Genomic DNA, 21,597 nt, shown 5'->3' with positions numbered 1-21,597 from the left:
CTTTACCCCCTAGAGAGTGCATCCCTGCCCCTCTCTCCAAGTCCCTTGGACTTACCTTCCTTACCAACCCATCCATACAAAAATTAAATAGCTACCATGAAATCACACACCACACAACCTTGCCACACACCCACCTCTCTACCTACTCACACACCTTCCTTACTCTCTTGATAAAACTATTCACTGCTTCTAATATTAGCTTTCATCCCACATCATATATTTGTAAGACCTTCCATAAGGCATCTCTATCATAAATGCCACATATAAGTCCTTCTATTTCTGCACTATTTCTCACACATGCTCTTTAAGGCAAACACCTGATCCACACATCCTCTACAACTCCTGAAGCCACACTGCTTCTCTCCAATCTGAAGCTCTGGGCATGCCACTACCCTCTCAATCACCACTTTACCATAGAATTTACCAGGTACACTCATCAAGCTTATGCCTCTGTAGTTCAAACACTCATCTGTGTTCCGCTTGCCTTTATATAATGGTACTATAACTGTATTCTGCCAATCCTCAGGCACCTTACCATGATCCATACATACACTGACAATCCTAACTATCCAATTTACGACACAGTCACCCTCTTCCTAAAAAAATTCGACCGTAATACCATCCACTCTTGCTGCCTTTTACATTTCATTTTATGCAAGACTTTCACCATCTCTTCTCTCTTCTTCAAACCACTTTCCACAACTCACTCACTTCACATATATCTTCAACCTACAAACTACATCTACCACTTTGATATCACACATATTCAACAATCTTCAAAATACCTATGTTCTCCTCACTACTTATTAATACTTCCCCATTTGCCTCTTTCAATGATGTTTCTATTTCTTCTCTTGTTCTTCTTACATTATAAACCTCTTTCCAAAACATCTTATTCTACCTGTTATTAATGTTCATTCATACCAACTCTGTTTTGCCCTTTTTCAATATCTTTATCTTCCGAATATCTCTCTATCATTTGCACTCCTTCCCTGTAAGTACCACCCCATTCACTTCTCTTTTCTCTTTCCCTAGCAACTTACTTTGTCATCCCACCACTCAGTACCTTTTCTCACCTGCCAATCTACCACCTTCTGCATGCTACACACTTCTCTTCCATGTGCCAGCACTGCTTCTCTAAATATCCCCCATTCCTAACCCACTCCTCTAGCTTCATTTACTCTCACCTTTTGCCATTATACACAATCTCTTCTGGTATTTCTTCAAACATGTCTCTTTTCAAGGCTCACTTACTTTCATTATCCCATTCTCATTAATATTGTTTTGTCTTTTCCAAAAATTCCTACAAATATTCACCCTTGCCTTTACAAAATAATGATCAGACATTTCACCAGCTGCCTCTCTCAGCACACTCACATCCAACTCTCTCTTTTTGCACACCTATCAATTAGTTTGTAATCCAACACCACCCAGTTACTATCTTTCCTAGTCGCCCACAAACACTAATGTATGTCCAACTTTATAAACAAGGTATTCCTAATCACCATTCTCTTTCAACACACACCCCCACTTTCACCATTCCTATTCAGCACACTCATTACCCTATGTCACCTAATCATACCTTTGATTGCCACATTACTCACTTTCACATTTATGTTACCCATCACTAACACAAAGTCTTTTGCACCAAAACTGCTGACACACTCACTAAGCTGCTATCAAAACACTTGCCTTTCATCACCCTCCTTCTCATGGCCAGGTGCATAAACACTATTAGTCACCCCTCTTTCACAACCCACTTTAATTTGTGCCCACATCAGTTTGAAGCTCACTTCCCTACAGTCTTTCACATATTCCTACAACTCCTGCTTGATCAATAGCATTACCCTTTCCTTAAGCCTTGCCCTCGCACTAACCTCTGCCTTTATCCCAAAACATCCATCACCTTTACTTTTGACTTTAGATTAACCCACAGCCATAACATCTAGGTTCTTCTCCAAAACATAATTTCTTATCTCTCCTTTCTTCTCATCTTAGTTACATCCACACACATTTAGACAACCCGGACTTTGAGGAAGATGAGCACTCATTGCTTGGCTCCCTCTTCTGTTCTGTACGTGAGTATGCAGTCTGTTGGGGATGAGAGGGCCTGGGAAGTGAGTCGGTTGTTGTTTGCTGATTATACAGCACTGGTGGGAGATTCGAGTGAGAAACTGCATAAGTTGGTGAATGAGTTTGGAAGAGTGTGTGAAAGGAGGAACTTGAAAGTGAATGTAAATTAAAGCAAGATTATTAGGTTTAGCATGGTTGTGGGACAGGTTAGTTGGGGTGTGAGTTTGAATGGAGAAAACTTGGAAGAATTGAAGTGTTTTAGATAACTGGGAGTGGATGTGGCAGTGAATGGAGCTATGGAAACACAAGCAAGTCATAGGATGGGTGAGGGGTGAAATTTTGGGGGCACTGAAGAATGTGTGGAAAGAGAGAATGTTATCTGGGACAGCAAAAATGGGGATGAAGGTATAGTAGTCCCAACAATATTGTACAGATGCAAGGCATGAGCTATAGATAACACTGTGTGGAGGAGGGTGGATGTGTTTGAAATGAAACGTCTGAGGATAATGTGTGGTGTGAGGTGGTTCGAAAGAGTGAGTAGTGAATGGGTAACTGAGCAATGTGGTAATAAAAAGACTGTGGTTGAGAGAGCTGAAAAAAGGTGAACTAAAATGGTTTGGAAATGTGGAGAGAATGACTGAAAAAAAAGGTTGACATAAAGGATATATGCATCGGGAGTGGAGAGAACAAGAAAAATGGGGAGAACAAATTGGAGATGGAAGGATAGAGTGAAAAACATTTTGAGTGATCAGGGGTTGAACATGCAGGAGGGTGAAAGGTGTGCAAAGGATAGAATTAATTAATGATGTGGCATACTGATAATACAATCAAATATGTATCATATTATAATAATATACATAATGTACTAAATGTACAGGTCAACATGCTATCAACTGACTGAACCAGGGTATGTGAGGCATCTGAGGAAAACCATGGAAAGGTCTGTGGGGCCTGTGGTTTCGGTGCATTACACATCACAGCTAGAGAATGGATGCGAGCAGATGTGGCCTTTCTTCATCTGTTCCTTGTGCTAACTTGGGAAACAGCGATCAATTATGAATAATAATTTTTCACACCTGATCACCATCTCCCATGTTAGTGAGGTAGCACCTGGAACAGATGAAGAAAGGCCACTCTTACTCACATCAATTATCTAGCTGTCATGTGTAATGCACTGAAACTAAAGCTCCTTATCCACAACTGGGCCCCAGAGAACTTTCAATGGTTTACCCTGGATGCTTCACATGCTCTGGTTCAGTCAACTGACAGCACGTCAACCTATACATTTAAAACATTAAATATCTTATTATAATATGATATATATTTCATTGTATAATCAGTATACCACATCTTTAATTCATTTCATCCTGTGCATGACTTTCACCATCCTGCATGTTCAGGCCCCGATCACTCAAAATCTGGTGGGTTCAAGTTTATATGAGTGAATTGGAAGGTAATTCTTTAGTACTTGTCAGATTATTTCAGCATTATATTTGTTGTTAATGCTATATTTGTTGAAAGAGAGGAAGATCTGAGAGTTTAGGTTACTGAAGAATGAGGTAAAGGAAGCTTTATTTCCAACTGGGTGTTGGTGGTTAGTTAAAGAGTGCTTTGGGTTTGAAGGGCCTAGTGCTGCTGCATACAAGTGAATGCACAGTATGTTGAGGTGGGACTGTATTGGAAGGATCTTTGTTATACTGTGAAAGCGGTGAGTGTATATGGTTGCATGAACAGCCACTGACTGTTGTGAATGTACTATTCTGTGTGGTTTGCAGCTTTCTTATATCTACTGTAAAGAGTGTGGAAGCCCAGGCAGGTGGGTCAAAGTTTAAATTGAAGCAGATGACTTATTCATACAGAATGCCGACATATTCTTTGGCATGTCTAAATCTGGTGCCACCTAGTGTTCTGAAGGCATTAAGTTTGGGTTGCTTCTGTGTTGATATTATTAGTGTGGGGAGTAAATATTATGTGTTGTATGTGATGCCTAGAATGGTTGGTGTTTTGCTCATGGGATAGCATGATCATTCAAAGTGACCAGAGGGTGTGAGTTGAATTCATGTCTGTCTGGAGTTAAAAGAGTAAATGAAGACTACCACAGAGATGCAGACACATTTTTCAGGGTGAGTGAAGGAAAAGTTACCTTTGGTGAGGCTGTATTACTGAGAGTACAACCTCATCAAAAAAGTTCTCACTCCAGATGAGTTTTCATTTCCTGGTTGTGGATAGGGAACTGCGGCATCAGTGCATTACACATGAAAGCTAAAGAATGGATGTGAACAGGTGCAGCTTTTCTTCATCTGTTCCTGGCACTAATGCAGGAAACAGTAATCAAGTATGAAATAAAAGGAATATAGCATAGAAGTCCCAATAATATTACATGGATGTGAAGCATGAGCTATAGATAAGGCTGCATGGAGGAGGGAGGATGTGTTGGAAATGAAATGTATGAAGAAAATATGTCATGTAAGGTGGTTTGATTAAGTAAAGAATGGGTAAGAGAGAGGTGTAGCAATATAAAGAGTGTGGCTAAGAGAGCAGGAGAGGGTGTGCTGAAAAGTTTGGATGTATGGACAGAACGAGTGACAAAAGAATGACAAAGAATATATGTGTCAGAAATAGAGGGAACAAGGAGAATGAGGAAACGAAATTGAAAGGATGGAGTGAAAAAGATGATGAGTGATCAAGAACTGTACATGCACAAGGGTGAAAGGCAGGCACAGGACAGAGCAAACTGGAATGAAGAGGTACACTGGAGTCAACATGCAATCAGTGGACTGACCCAGGACACATAAAGTCTCCAGGGTAAACCACAGAGTGGTTTGCGGGGCCTGGATGTAAATAGGTAGCTGTGGTTTCAGCACATTACACATGACAGCTAGAGAATGGATGGAAGTGCAAGTGGCCTTTCTTCATCTGACCCTGGCGCTATCTCACTAATGCGGGGAAACAGTGACCTATCTATTCTATCTAACTAAATCTCTGATGCCTGTTCCCACCTGGAACTCCCTCAAGGGGGTGGCTAAGGCAATAAAGTCTCCATAACTGTTAACTGGTCTTCAGTGCCTCACCCTTACCATATATATATGTATTTATCTATATTTATTATACTTTGTCGCTGTCTCCCACGTTAGCAAGGTAGCGCAAGGAAACAGACGAAAGAATGGCCCAACCCACCCACATACACATGTATACATATGCATGTCCACAAAAGCACATATACATACCTATACATTTCAACATATACATATATATACATACACAGACATATACATATATACACATGTACAAAATTCATACTTGCTGCCTTTATTCATTCCCATCGCCACCCCGCCACACATGAAATGACACCCCCCTCCCCCTGTACGTGCACAAGATAGCACTAGGAAAAGACAACAAAGGCCACATTCGTTCACACTCAGTCTCTAGCTGTTCAAAGGCCACATTCGTTCACACTCAGTCTCTAGCTGTTATGTATAATGCACCCAAACCACAGCTCCCTTTCCACATCCAGGCCCCACAAAACTTTCCATGGATTACCCCTAACACTTCATATGCCCTGGTTTAATCCATTGACAGCATGTCGACCCTGGTATACCACATCGTTCCAATTCACTCTATTCCTTGCATGCCTTTCATCCTCCTGCATGTTCAGGTCCCTATCGCTCAAAATCTTTTACACTCCATCCTTCCACTTCCAATTTGGTCTTCCACTTCTCGTTCCCTCCATCTCTGACACATATATCCTCTTTGTCAATCTTTCCTCACTCATTCTCTCCATGTGACCAAACCATTTCAATACACCCTCTTCTTCTCTCTCAACCACATTCTTTTTATTACCACACATCTCTTTTACCCTTTCATTACTTACTCGGTCAAACCACCTCACACCACATATTGCCCTCAAACATCTCATTTCCAACACATCCACCCTCCTCCACACTACCCTATCTATAGCTCACACCTCGCAACCATATAACAGTGTTGGAACCACTATTCCTTCAAACATACCCATTTTTACTTTCCAAGATAATGTTCTCGCCTTCCACATATTTTTCAACACTCCCAGAAGTTTCGCCCCCTACCCCACCCTGTGACTTACTTCTGCTTCCATGGTTCCATCCACTGCCAAATCCACTCCCATATATCTAAAACACTTCACTTCCTCCACTTTTCCTCCATTCAAACTTACCTCCCAATTGACTTGTCCCTCAATACACCAGCTTCTGTAGTTTGTCACCCGAATCAGCCACCAGTGCTGTATCATCAGCGAACAACAACCGACTCACTTCCCAAGCCCTCTCATCCACAACAGACTGCATACTTGCCCCTCTTTCCAAAATTCTTGCATACACCTCCCTAACAACCCCATCCATAAACAAGTGTGTGAAAAAATTCTTGCATACACCTCCCTAACAACCCCATCCATAAACAAGTGTGTGTGTGTGTGTGTGTGTGTGTGTGTGTGTGTGTGTGTGTGTGTGTGCACTGCATATGAAAGCTAGAGAATGGTGTGTGAATGCTGTGAATGCAACCATTCTTCATCTATTCCTAGTTCTACCTTTCTAAAATGGGGAATGGCATACAAGTATAAAAAAAAAACAGGTACACTATCTATATGTGCTACCAGCATCCACCTTTTTGGGATTACAATGCAAAAGAAAATTAACCCTATGCCAAGTCTATATCACCTTCAGTTGAACAAACAGAAGTCTTATCAAAGAATTTCTCACTTCCAAGAAATCAATCAAGTTTTTGCATCTGAGTGCAGCACAGCCTTAGAGCAACATGTCTTGAGAAAAGGGGTCGTGGAACAACACCTGGACCTCTTCAAAAAGGGGTCAGGCGGCAATCATAAGCAACATATACATTATATATATATATATATATATATATATATATATATATATATAAACTAAATTCAAAGTCATATTAGCCAATACTGTCCTAGGATGTAACAAATTCTTACTGCTGCCTATATCTTGTGCCTCATAAAACTACTTGATCTTGCAGTTGATTTCCCCATGGGATCCCAAAGCCTATTTAAGAACATGAAAACCAATGCTATGGTAAACATCTTTCTCTTCTACTTCCAGGAATTCCCTTCACTGCCTTTTTGAAAATGTAACAAATTGCTTAAATGAAGCTGAGAGCAAGAGGTTTTAATCTTACAATACCCTTCTTCTGTATGTAGAAATATTACCTTAAGCAATTCAGCAACTGAGAAGCTTGGCAATAACTAGACAGTAGCTTTGGAAGGAGAAAACATATTAAGATTAATCTTAAAATCTAAAGAAACAAAATCTACCTAAACATTATCCAGATCTGCATTAAAAAAGCCTTAAAACATATGACACAAATATAGTTGTTATCTCATTACAGAAGTGATAAAAAGCTTTCTAATATGCTTAAAATGATCCTGAAGTAAATATTTCATGAAAGTTACAATCATGATGGCTTAATATTTCATTCTTCTATTTTCATTTCTATGTAATAATTCATACATACTTCAGCATAAATGGGAAAAATCTCTGAAGAACCTGAATAAAGATATTCACCATAGGAATGGTTTTCTGATTCAGCATATCTAGTGATGCCCTTCATTCACAAATCCAGACCTGTGTTCATTTACCAAGATGAAGCCCCTGAGTAATATAAATAAATAATGCTCACCTCATCCACTTTCTCCTACTTTTTAAGAAACTAAAAACTTGACTGCAATGCAATGGTAATAATGACTTCTGCTGGCAGACCTTTAGTGAACATTGTCTTTACTATCTCAACATTCACAAGAATAAAATTTTAGCTAACCATTAGTCACAAAGGGTTTATTCAACTCATTTTAACTAACCCAGAGGTAAGAAACTGACCTCCAACAACCAACTTTCAGTTGTCAAAGGAATATTTTGTATATTTCTAAAAATGGCAGCATCAGTGAGAAAACTGGAGAAGACCAGTTGAACTTTGTAAAAAAAATGTAATATGGGTCTGTAAATTACATATACAGTCTGACATGATATTCATAAAAAGAATCAGAAGTCTTACAGACTTATTTGTCATGTTTCAGCGTTGTGTAGCACTTCTGGCAGACCCTCACAGGCTTCAGAATACGAAGGCGGGAGATTTCTGATTCAAACCTACTGCATCTGAAAATTTACAGTTATGAGACTGTGTTGTTAAAGGCAAGAACATTCTAACACAAGAAAGGATAACAAAGCCAAAGAGTAAATGAGAGATGGGAAGAAAACTTCAGAAAAACCTAAATGCAAACAGTATGTACTATAATAACACAACTGATACAGCTAATGCAAGTTCTAACAAGATCATCGCCCATCAACAATGATCTCTAAATATAAGCAATTAATACATACAACAAATCATATTAAGCACATGTAACATGATTCTCTTTCAATGTTATTTTCAAGTGCTCTTTCCAATGATTTTTTCATTCCTCCTGATCAAAAGAGCCTACCTACTTCCCTATGACCAGACTTTGCTAATTGGCAGGACCAACGTGCAGCACTCACCACATATCTTGCTTCTTTAATGATACAGAAGTCCGACATCAAGCATATTGCATATCTGTCTACTAATTGTCATTTCATAAGAGTTCTTAGCCATTCACTCAGCTTCTCTAAAGATTTATGTGCTAATTTCATGCAGTCTTGAATTCTGCTTAACATTTATGTCAGTTTTTCTTAATCATTCTCACTGGGTTCTTATATACAATATTTTTGTTTGACGGAAAGGGAGGGGGATGAATTGTTCTCAGTGAAAGTGAGCCTATGTCAAAGATGTGTGATGTCACCATGGTTGTTCAATCTGTTCATGAATGAGGTGGTGAGAAGTGGATGCAGAAGTCTCACAGCAAGGGACAGGTCTGCACTTCAGTATGCTAAGAGTGGGGAAGCATGGGAGATGATTTAGCAGCTATTTGCAGATGACATGGCTCTGGTGTCAGACACTAGTGAGGGACTCCACACGCTAGGCTTGGAAGAGTGGGTGAAAAGAGAATGGAGGACCTGGAGAAAGTGGAGTGCTTTAGGTATATGAGAATGGACATGGCAGCTGAAGGAGTTATGGAGACTGAAGCGAGACACACAGTGGGAGATAAGCTAAGCTGCAGATCAACTGAAATGAGAGGTTATTGTTTATTTCATATGGTGGGAGTTAGTCTGACTGTGTTAGGAATAACCGTGTTGGAGAGATATAGTGTTAAGAGCAGTGTGACTGAAAAACTGATAAGAGTGTGCTGAAATGACCCTCAAAAAAGAGAATATGCAGAGAAAGAGACTAAAGTGACCAATGTGCCAGGAGTGAAAGGAGAGAGGGACAGTATCTACTTACTTTCAAGTACCTATGAAGAAATTCTGCCATCAGGCAGGCTGTTTTAAGCAATCTATCCACTTACTTTCAAGTACCTATGAAGAAATTCTGCCATTAAGCAGGCTGTTTTAAGCAATCTTAACCTGAATGATTCTGTGCTTTTCCCATAAATTTTTCTTATCGCTCTTGTTAGTACACTGAATGAGCTTTCCTACAAAATTCTCTTCCATCATGAGGTGGGTAAATGAAAAATTCCTGCACTCCCAGCACTCCTACAACCACCACTGTAGGTGTTTTGCAGCTGCTACTGTGTAGGTTATGTATATATTTTGACCCCATATAAATACACAGACTGTTGGATAACCTAAAAGAGGAGGAGGGACATATAAAATATGTATCGAGGAGGGACATATAAAATATGTATCATTTGTTGAGATATGTGAAAATAAATTGAGAAATGTGAAGAAATAAGTGACTATGAAAATGATTTTATTCGAATTACATGAGGAGGGAGACCAGCAAGGGAGACTATAACCACCGCCTCGGCTAGGCCTCTGTTTGTGTGGGAGAAATTCTGTAACAACTACACCAAACTTTATTCTAATATAATCCAGGGGTGATAGAGGATGTTAGTAAGACAAAATAGGTAGAGATTATTTTCAAAGAAAAATACCATTTACTAATAAAGCTGAGGGCAATTTCTCATTCCTGCATCTTGAAATTTTCCCTAAGTCTTCACAATTATAGGGAAAATGGAAAAACCAGTATCTGAGGTCTCAGAGAAACCTCATCCAATTTGTTTTCTTACTTTACTTAAATCAGGAAGCACACAAGTGCTTCCCATATTTTTTTTCATACATGTTGGCCTTACATTTAACAGCTATTATTTGGCTTTAGTACATAGCCTACAAGTGAGCTCTAGGAATATGGTGAAATCCAACTGAAAAGATAGCTATTGCCTCTAGGAGTGACCTAACTGAAAAACAGCAAAAGCAGTGAGTGACCTGACTGAATGATACAAATCATTTCAGCATACTACTGATCATTAGAAAATGAGATGATCATTCTGCTAAATATGTCTACAATGAGGGTATATTTATTCTTTGGAGATCGATACAATCAACTGTGAAAATGCCTTTATATAAATCCCTGAATTGAAAAGACATTAACCCAACTTACCTTGAGCAGAAAAGGTGGCCACAGTTGCGACAGTGATGTCGTCTCTCATAAATGCTAAACTTAACCTGACAGTTAGCACACCCATCACTTCCATCATCACGAACCCAGTGGTCTGCAACAGCACGCCCTGGCTGATCAGGTACACTCCAAGAAAACACCCTTCCCCGAGCATCTCCAACTAATACTGTTCGATGATCTCTGTAAACAAGTTGGCTCTGTTAAAACATGAAATATATTGCAACTATCATTTATTTCTCTAAATATCATAAATCAAAGAAATCTTATAATACTTTATCAGAAGATATGAACACAATATGGCAATGCATTTACATAAACCTTTTTTGCAATTATAATCAAGGTTATAAAAGTATATTTACAATAAATGAATAATCAATCATACAGCCACAAAATGCCTTTTGTGGCTTTCTTGCAGTAACAAAGTTGCATTCCAGACAAAAGGAAAGGAAGAATGGATTCACCAGAAGTGAGAAATTCCTTGATGAGGCTGTAAATATTTCTGTCCACTATTGATGATACAGCGTTGCTCTAGGCAACTTCACTTATGAAGAAATTACATACAGGTGGTGTCTGATTATATTAGTGTGTATACATTACATTTCTATTATATGTAATCCCAGGACCACTTTTATGGCCCTCCCACAGCTTTAAGGACACATTACAATTAGAAGTAGGGGAATACATTGACTTCTTTGGAGTAAGAAGCTCCTTGAAAAGAGTGCAGTCCCTTCCATCAGTTGACAATTATACAACCCTACTGAAGATGAATCTTTTATTTGTGGTGTAGCCACAAGCAGGTGTAGCCCAGCAACACCCCAATACAGGTGATGGTGTAGGGGTTGAGAAAAAAAAGGGAGAATAAGATGTTTTAGAATGAAGCTAACAGTGTGAGGAAAAACAAGAGAAACACAGGGATGTTAGGCTATGATCGCCCCATAGCCTAGCGGTAGCGCTCCCGCCTGTTGCACAGGGGTCCCAGGTTCAATCCTGGTTGTTGGAGGCTTGTATGTTCTATGAAGGTGTGCGTTCATATGCACTTTGTTCGTATTCATATACCTCCACGTTGTACAGTTAGTTTCGGTAAAATGCTATATCTGCTGGCTGTGTGAGACTGATGAGAAAGGACCGGTGTAGACCCCGATGCTCACCAACGTGAGACAAAGGGTATTCAAGTACATAGTATTCAAAGTCATTTCATTATTAGGGGCGATCATAGCCTAGCGGTAGTGCTCCTGCCTGCTGCACAGGGGTCCCAGGTTCGATCCTGGCTGTTGGAGGTTTGTGGAAGGTATTAAGAATATATGGTGTAGGAGGCAAGTTGTTAGAAGCAGTGAAAAGCTTTTATCAAGGATGTAAGGCATGTGTACGTGTAGGAAGAGAGGAAAGTGATTGGTTCTCAGTGAATGTTGGTTTGCGGCAGGGGTGCATGATGTCTCCATGGTTGTTTAATTTGTTTATGGATGGGGCTGTTAGAGAGGTGAATGCAAGAGTTTTGGAAAGAGGGGCAAGTATGCAGTCTGTTGTGGATGAGAGAGCTTGGGAAGTGAGTCAGTTGTTGTTCACTAATGATACAGCGCTGGTGGCTGATTCGGATGAGAAACTGCAGAGGCTGGTGACTGAGTTTGGTAAAGTGTGTGAAAGAAGAAAGCTGAGAGTAAATGTGAATAAGAGCAAGGTTATTAGGTACAGTAAGGTTGAGGGACAAATCAATTGGGAGGTAAGTTTGAATGGAGAAAAACTGGAGGAAGTGAAGTGTTTTAGATTTCTGGGAGTGGATTTGGCAGCGGATGGAACCATGGAAGCGGAAGTGAATCATAGAGTGGGGGAGGGGCGAAAGTTCTGGGAGCGTTGAACAATGTGTGGAAGTCGAGAACATTACCTCGGAAAGCAAAAATGGGTATGTTTGAAGGAATAGTGGTTCCAACAATGTTATATGTTGCGAGGCATGGGCTATAGATAGAGTTGTGCTGAGGAGGGTTGATATGCTGGAAATGAGATGTTTGAGGACAATATGTGGTGCTAGGAAACAGATGAAGGTACTCCAAAAAGATGAAAAACCAAGATATCTTTGGGAAAAAATATGAACAGTAGTTAAGTGAGTAAAGTGGGAGATATCAATGTCTTAAGATTTTATTGTACCTGAAATAGTAGTACATAGGAAAAAAAATCAAATACGAGGAAGTCAAAAAAGAACTCACTTAGAAATAGCCAAGGCAGTGACAGATGCTGGTTCTGTGTTGTCTCTTCGGTCATAAGCTGTGTGCATTGTCAACTTACTGCGGAACACCAGCTGGCATGCCCACTTCATACCTGTAGGTGACATTAACAATAATCATGAATTTTCTCTTCAAATGCAGTTTAATTAAATAAAAATTTCAATAAGATGACTTTTAAGTCCACACACAGACTGCTGGCAATCTGTCCACAAACATACAATTTCTCCTTGTCACACATAACACTTGAGAACATTTAATTCGCACAGCTCATTCTTTGTAACTCATGATATACCAATCTGATTTCACTGGGCAAAACATTGAAATGTCTAACGATCTCTCTAACCTATTTCTTAGCTATTTTTTTCTAATGTCTTTTTGATATATACAATAGATTTCTTGTAGATCTGATTATTCTGTTTCTTCCAAACTGTAAAATATCACTCCTCAGATGTATTCTTTAACTGTTACCTGTCAAAATGTAAATTGGCATTTTCATCCTCCAGCATGATCAGGCCCCAAGCATTGAAAATCTTTTTCACTCTATCCTTCCATCTCTAATTTGGTCTCCCCTTCTCCTTGTCCCCTCCACTTCTGACACAAATAGCCCCTTTGTCTCCTTACTCATTCTCTCCATAAGTTCAAATAATTTTAGTACACCATTTTTATAAAAAATCAAATAATTTCATATCTCTTTTTGCATTCTGATCCCAATATTTGAATAAGTCGTCTGGTATCATCTCCAAAGCATTTGCATTTATTTTCAATACAAGTAGAAAACGGATGCACCACAAATAAATTTAAGAGTACTGAGCAAGATTAATAATAGTATGTGTAGGAGGGGATCAAACATATGGTAGAAGGACACTCAGAAAATATGTGCACTCTGTACTAGTGTGGATAACTGTATGGAGATGTGCAAAAGCGTGGTTCTGAAGAAACGTTTGTTTAGTGTAGATGCTAGTACTACATGAAACAGTATAGTGGACATATTCAGACAAATGTTACCTATACATTATCCTTGTCAGACTTTTAAAAATCAAAGCTTCCTGGCATGAGAGGATTTCTGGTAGTTAAAAATTAAAAGCTTACCTGGCATGAGAGGATTCCTAGGTAGTTTTTTCTTTGTCTCCACCAATACAGCCTGATGACTCTGGGCCTCTCTTACCTCAGAGTCAGATATGAGTACAAAAGCATCACTATCCACCAAACTTGTTTCACTCTTGCTTGTCTGAAGCCTATGATCATGACCCCGTTGACCATCATGAGAAGCTCCTCTTTCAATGGTGCTTATTGCTCTGGCAACACCTGAAATTACCACATGTAGGTTTAGCATCATAAAACATTTTGAATGAGTTAAGCATATTAATTATCATATCTTCTCTTCACTTATTCAAATGAGATATTAGAAATGTGCCATTCCAGAATGCGGTTTGTGTTTACAACTGACAGTACCAATCTAATGTTTTAATATTAGTATTAGGATAATAATCACACACACACACACACACACACACACACACACACACACAGAACACACATACACACACACACACACACACACACACACACACACACACACACACACACACACACACATTTTTTTTTTCATACTATTCGCCATTTCCTGCATTAGCGAGGTTGCATTTAGAACAGAGGCCTGAACCTTTGAGGGAATATCCTCACTAGACCCCCTTCTCTGATCCTTTTTTTGCAAAATTAAAAATGAGAGGGGAGGATTTCCAGCCCCCGCTCCATCCCCTTTTAGTCGCCTTCTATGACATGCAGAGAATACATGGGAAGTAATCTTTCTCCCCTATCCCCATGGTTCGATCCACTACCAAATCCACTCCCAGATATCTGTTTTTCTAAGTATCTCTCATACATTTTTCAAAGCAAACTCCTGATCTACACATTCTCTACCACTTCTGACACCACACTGCTCTTCCCCAATCTTCATCCTCTCAATCAGTACCCTCCCATATAATTTCCCAGGAATATTCAACAAACATATGCCTCTGTAATTTGAACACTCACCTTTATCTCCTTTGCCTTTGTACAATGGCACTACGCATGCATTTCGCCAATCCCCAGGCACTTCACCATGATCCATGCATACACTGAATATCCTTACCAACCAATAAATAACACAGTCACCCCCTTTCTTTTCAAATTCCACTGCAATACCATCCAAACCCATCACCTTGCTGGCTTTCATCTTCCTCAAAGCTTTCACTATCTCTTTGTTTACCAAACCATTCTCCCTGACCCCTCTCACTTCTCACACCAACCCAACCAAAACACCCTATATCTGCCACTCTATCATAAAACACATTCAACAAACCTTCAAAATATTCACTCCATCTCCTTCTCACTTCACCACTATTCATTATCACCTCCGCATTTGCCCCCTTCTCCGATGTTTCCATTTGTTCTCTAGTCTTACACACTTTATCTACCTTCTTCCAAAACATCTTTTTATTCTCCCTAAAATCTAATGATAATCTCTCACCCCAACTCTCATTTGCCTTGTTTTTCACCTCTTGCAACTTTCTCTTGACCTCCTGCCACATTCTTTTATACATCTCCCAGTCATTTGCACTACCTCCCAGTAAAAATCATCCAAACATCTCTCTCTTCTCTTTCACTAACAATCTTACTTCTCCATCCCACCATTCACTACCCTTTCTAATCTACCTGCCTCCCACCTTTCTCATACCACATTCATCTTTTGCACAAACCATCACTGCTTCCCTAAATACATCCCATTCCTCCCCCACTCCCCTTACGTCATTTGCTTTCACCTTTTGCCATTCAGCACTCAATCTCTCCTGGCTTTTCCTCATACAAGTCTCCTTTCCAAGCTCACTTACTCTCACCACTCTCTTTTCCTCCGTGGATAGGACAGAAAGAATACTTCCCATGTATTCCCTGCATGTAGCAGAAGGTGACTAACAGGAGAGGGGGTGGGGGGCTCGAAATCCTTCCCTCCCCTCCCATTTTTTACTTTTCCAAAAAAAAGGGACAGAGAGCAGGGCCAAGTGAGGATATTCCCTCTAAGGCTCAGTCCTCTGTTTTTAACACTACTTCACAAATGTGGGAAATGGTGCATATGTATGACAATGCATATCTTTCTTTCTTTCTTTCATACTATTTGCCATTTCCCATGTTAGCAAGGTAGTGGTAAGAACAGAGGACTGGGACTTTGAGGGAATATCCTCACCTGGCCCCCTTTTCTGTTCCTTCTTTTGGAAAATCAAGAAAAAATGAGAGGGGAGGATTTCCAGCCACCCACTCCCTCCCCTTTTAGTCGCCTTCTACAACACGCAGGAAATACGTGTGAAGTATTCTTTCTCCCTATCCTCATGGTAAGAGAGATGTATTTATATTCATTTATTTTGCTTTGTCACTGTCTCCCGCGTTAGCGAGGTAGCGCAAGGAAACAGACGAAAGAAATGGCCCAACCCACCCCCATACACATGTATATATATACACGTCCAAACACGCAAATATACATACCTATACATCTCAACGTATACATATATATACACACACAGACATATACATATATACACATGTACATAATTCATACCATCTACCTTTATTCATTCACATCGCCACCCCGCCACACATGAAATAACAACCCACTCCCCCCGCATGTGCGCGAGGTAGCACTAGGAAAACACAACAAAGGCCACATTCGTTCACACTCAGTCTCTAGCTGTCATGTAATAATGCACCGAAACCAGAGCTCCCTTTCCACATCCAAGCCCCACAGAACTTTCCATGGTTTACCCCAGATGCTTCACATGACTGGTTCAATCCATTGACAGCACGATGACCCCAGTATACCACATTGTTCCAGAGTGCACGCCTTTCATCTCAAGCATGTTCAGGCCCCAATCACTCAAAATCTTTTTCACCCCATCTTTCCAACTCCAATTTGGTCTCCCACTTCTCCTCGTTCCCTCCACCTCTGACACATATATCCTCTTGGTCAATCTTTCCTCACTCATTCTCTCCTTGTGACCAAACCATTTCAAAACACCCTTTTCTGCTCTCTCAACCACACTCTTTTTATTACCACACATCTCTCTTACCCTATCAATACTTACTCGCTCAAACCACCTCACACCACATACTGTCCTCAAACATCTCATTTCCAGCACATCCACCCTCCTCCGCACAACCCTATCTATAGCCCACGCCTCGCAACCATTGTTGGAACCACTATTCCTTCAAACATACCCATTTTTGCTTTCCGACATAATGTTCTCGACTTCAACACATTCTTCAACGCTCCCAGAACTTTCGCCCCTCCCCCACCTTATGATTCACTTCCACTTCCATGGTTCCATCTGCTGCCAATTCCACTCCCAGATATCTAAAACACTTCACTTCCTCCAGTTTTTCTCCATTCAAACTTACCTCCCAATTGACTTGTCCCTTAATCCTATTGTACCTAATAACCTTGCTCTTATTCACATTTACTCTCAACTTTCTTCTTTCAAAAACTTTACCAAACTCAGTCACCAGCTGCTGCAGTTTCTCACCCAAATCAGCCACCAGCACTGTATCATCAGCGAACAATTCACTCACTTCCCAAGCTCTCTCATTCACAACAGAATGCATACTTGCCCCTCTTTCCAAAACTCTTGCATTCACCTCCCTAACAACCCCATCCATAAACAAATTAAACAACCATGGAGACATCACGCACCCCTGCCGCAAACCAACATTCACTGAGAACCAATCACTTTCCTCTCTTCCTACACGTACACATGCCTTACATCCTAGATAAAAACTTTTCAATGCTTCTAACAACTTGCCTCCCACACCATATATTCTTAATACCATCCACGGAGCATCTCTATCAACTGTATCATATGCCTTCTCCAGATCCATAAATACTACATACAATTCCATTTGCTTTTCCAAGTATTTCTGACAAACATTTTTCAAAGCAAACACCTGGTCCACACATCCTCTACCATTTCTGAAACCACAATGCTCTCCCCCAATCTGATGCTCTGTACATGCCTTCACTCTCTCAATCAATACCCTTCCATATAACTTCCCAGGAATACTCAACAAACTTATACCTCTGTAATCTAAGCACTCACTTTTATCCCCTTTGCCTTTGTACAATGGCACTATGCAAGCATTCCAACAATCCTCAGGCACCTCACCATGAGTCATACATACATTAAATAACCATACCAACCAGTCAACAATACAGTCACCCCCTTTTCTAATAAATTCCACTGCAATACCATCCAAACCCACTGCCTTGCCAGCTTTCATCTTCCGCAAAGCTTTTACTACCTCTTCTCTGTTTACCATATCATTCTCCCAGACCCTCTCACTTTTCACACCACCTCGACCAAAACACCCTATATCTGCCACTCTATCATCAAACACGTTCAACAAACCTTCAAAATACTCACTCCATCTCCTTCTCACATCACCACTACTTGTTATCACCTCCCCATTTGTCCTCTTCATTGATGTCCCCATTTGTTCCCTTGTCTTATGCACTTTATTTACCTCCTTCCAAAACATCTTTTTATTCTCCCTAAAATTTGATGATACTCTCTCACCCCAACTCTCATTTGCCCTCTTTTTTGCCTCTTGTACCTTTCTCTTGGCCTCCTGCCTCTTTCTTCTATACATCTCCCAGTCATTTGCATTATTTCCCAGCAAAAATTGTCCAAATGCCTCTCTCTTCTCTTTCACTACTAATCTTACTTCTTCATCCCAACACTCACTACCCTTTCTAATCTGCCCACCTCCAATGCTTCTCATGCCACAAGCATCTTTTGCACAAGCCATCACTGCTTCCCTAAATACATCACATTGCTCCCCCACTCCCCTTACTTGCCCCTCTTTCCAAAACTCTTGCATTCACCTCCCTAACAACCCCATCCATAAACAAATTAAACAACCATGGAGACATCACACACCCCTGCCGCACACACACACAAATATACATACCTACACAACTTTCCATGGTTTACCCCAGACGCTTCACATGCCTTGATTCAATCCACTGACAGCACGTCAACCCCGGTATACCACATCACTCCAATTCACTCTATTCCTTGCCCTCCTTTCACCCTCCTGCATGTTCAGGCCCCGATCACACAAAATCTTTTTCACTCCATCTTTCCACCTCCAATTTGGTCTCCCTCTTCTCCTCGTTCCCTCCACCTCTGACACATATATTCTCTTGGTCAATCTTTCCTCACTCAATCTCTCCATGTGCCCGAACCATTTCAAAACACCCTCTTCTGCTCTCTCAACCACGCTCTTTTTATTTCCACACATCTCTCTTACCCTTACGTTACTTACTCGATCAAACCACCTCACACCACACATTGTCCTCAAACATCTCATTTCCAGCACATCCATCCTCCTGCACACAACTCTATCCATAGCCCAAGCCTCGCAACCATACAACATTGTTGGAACCACTATTCCTTCAAACATACCCATTTTTGCTTTCCGAGACAATGTTCTCGACTTCCACACATTCTTCAAAGCTCCCAGAATTTTCGCCCCCTCCCCCACCCTATGATCCACTTCCGCTTCCATGGTTCCATCCGCTGACAGATCCACTCCTAGATATCTAAAACACTTCACTTCCTCCAGTTTTTCTCCATTCAAACTCACCTCCCAATTGACTTGACCCTCAACCCTACTGTACCTAATAACCTTGCTCTTACTCACATTTACTCTTAACTTTCTTCTTTCACACACTTTTTTTTTTTTTTTTTTTCCCAAAAGAAGGAACAGAGGGGGCCAGGTGAGGATATTCCAAAAAAGGCCCAGTCCTCTGTTCCTAACGCTACCTCGCTAACGCGGGAAATGGCGAATAGTTTGAATGAAAGATGAATATATATATATATATATATATATATATATATATTATCCCTGGGGATTGGGGATTAAGAATACTTCCCACGTATTCCCTGCGTGTCGTAGAAGGCGACTAAAAGGGGAGGGAGCGGGGGGCTGGAAATCCTCCCCTCTCGTTTTTTTTTTTTAATTTTCCAAAAGAAGGAACAGAAGGGGCCAGGTGAGGATATTCCAAAAAAGGCCCAGTCCTCTGTTCTTAACGCTACCTCACTAACACGGGAAATGGCAAATAGTTTAAAAGAAAAAAGAAAAGATATATATATATATATATATATATATATATATATATATATATATATATATATATATATATATATATATATATATATATAGTGCTACCTCACTAACGTGGGAGACAGCAACAAAGTATAATAAAAAAAATATATATATATATATATATATATTTTTTTATTATTATCATACTTTGTCGCTGTCTCCCGCGTTTGCGAGGTAGCGCAAGGAAACAGACGAAAGAAATGGCCCAACCCCCCCCCCCCATACACATGTATATACATACATCCACACACGCAAATATACATACCTACACAGCTTTCCATGGTTTACCCCAGACGCTTCACATGCCTTGATTCAATCCACTGACAGCACGTCAACCCCGGTATACCACATCGCTCCAATTCACTCTATTCCTTGCCCTCCTTTCACCCTCCTGCATATTCAGGCCCCGATCACACAAAATCTTTTTCACTCCATCTTTCCACCTCCAATTTGGTCTCCCTCTTCTCCTCGTTCCCTCCACCTCCGACACATATATTCTCTTGGTCAATCTTTCCTCACTCATTCTCTCCATGTGCCCAAACCACTTCAAAACACCCTCTTCTGCTCTCTCAACCACGCTCTTTTTATTTCCACACATCTCTCTTACCCTTACGTTACTCACTCGATCAAACCACCTCACACCACACATTGTCCTCAAACATCTCATTTCCGGCACATCCATCCTCCTGCGCACAACTCTATCCATAGCCCACGCCTCGCAACCATACAACATTGTTGGAACCACTATTCCTTCAAACATACCCATTTTTGCTTTCCGAGATAATGTTCTCGACTTCCACACATTCTTCAAGGCCCCCAGAATTTTCGCCCCCTCCCCCACCCTATGATCCACTTCCGCTTCCATGGTTCCATCCGCTGCCAGATCCTCTCCCAGATATCTAAAACACTTCACTTCCTCCAGTTTTTCTCCATTCAAACTCACCTCCCAATTGACTTGACCCTCAACCCTACTGTACCTAATAACCTTGCTCTTATTCACATTTACTCTTAACTTTCTTCTTCCACACACTTTACCAAACTCAGTCACCAGCTTCTGCAGTTTCTCACATGAATCAGCCACCAGCGCTGTATCATCAGCGAACAACAACTGACTCACTTCCCAGGCTCTCTCATCCCCAACAGACTTCATACTTGCCCCTCTTTCCAAAACTCTTGCATTTACCTCCCTAACAACCCCATCCATAAACAAATTAAACAACCATGGAGACATCACACACCCCTGCCGCAAACCTACATTCACTGAGAACCAATCACTTTCCTCTCTTCCTACACGTACACAAGCCTTACATCCTCGATAAAAACTTTTCACTGCTTCTAACAACTTTCCTCCCACACCATATATTCTTAATACCTTCCACAGAGCATCTCTATCAACTCTATCATATGCCTTCTCCAGATCCATAAATGCTACATACAAATCCATTTGCTTTTCTAAGTATTTCTCACATACATTCTTCAAAGCAAACACCTGATCCACACATCCTCTACCACTTCTGAAACCACACTGCTCTTCCCCAATCTGATGCTCTGTACATGCTCTGTACATATATATATATATATATATATATATATA

At 40.5% G+C, this 21,597-nt stretch overlaps 1 protein-coding gene across 1 annotated transcript in view; it reads right to left on the bottom strand.

Annotated features, from left to right (window-relative positions):
• Positions 1-21,597, bottom strand: part of bchs (WD repeat and FYVE domain containing 3 bchs) — a 404,120-nt gene continuing 382,523 nt past the window's right edge. Inside the window, exons 63-66 of the mRNA XM_071686608.1 lie at positions 13,902-14,117; positions 12,795-12,906; positions 10,579-10,776; positions 1-8,219 (exon numbers count right to left, since the gene is read on the bottom strand). Coding sequence (XP_071542709.1) covers positions 8,123-8,219; positions 10,579-10,776; positions 12,795-12,906; positions 13,902-14,117 — 623 coding nt within the window. The 3' untranslated portion in view covers positions 1-8,122. The remainder of the gene's footprint in view (positions 8,220-10,578; positions 10,777-12,794; positions 12,907-13,901; positions 14,118-21,597) is intronic.

The sequence above is a fragment of the Panulirus ornatus genome, chromosome 42 (assembly GCF_036320965.1).
Source record: "Panulirus ornatus isolate Po-2019 chromosome 42, ASM3632096v1, whole genome shotgun sequence".
Taxonomy (NCBI): Eukaryota; Metazoa; Arthropoda; class Malacostraca; order Decapoda; family Palinuridae; genus Panulirus; species Panulirus ornatus.
Note: the sequence above shows the minus strand (reverse complement) of the source record. Positions and strands in the feature narration are given on the sequence as shown.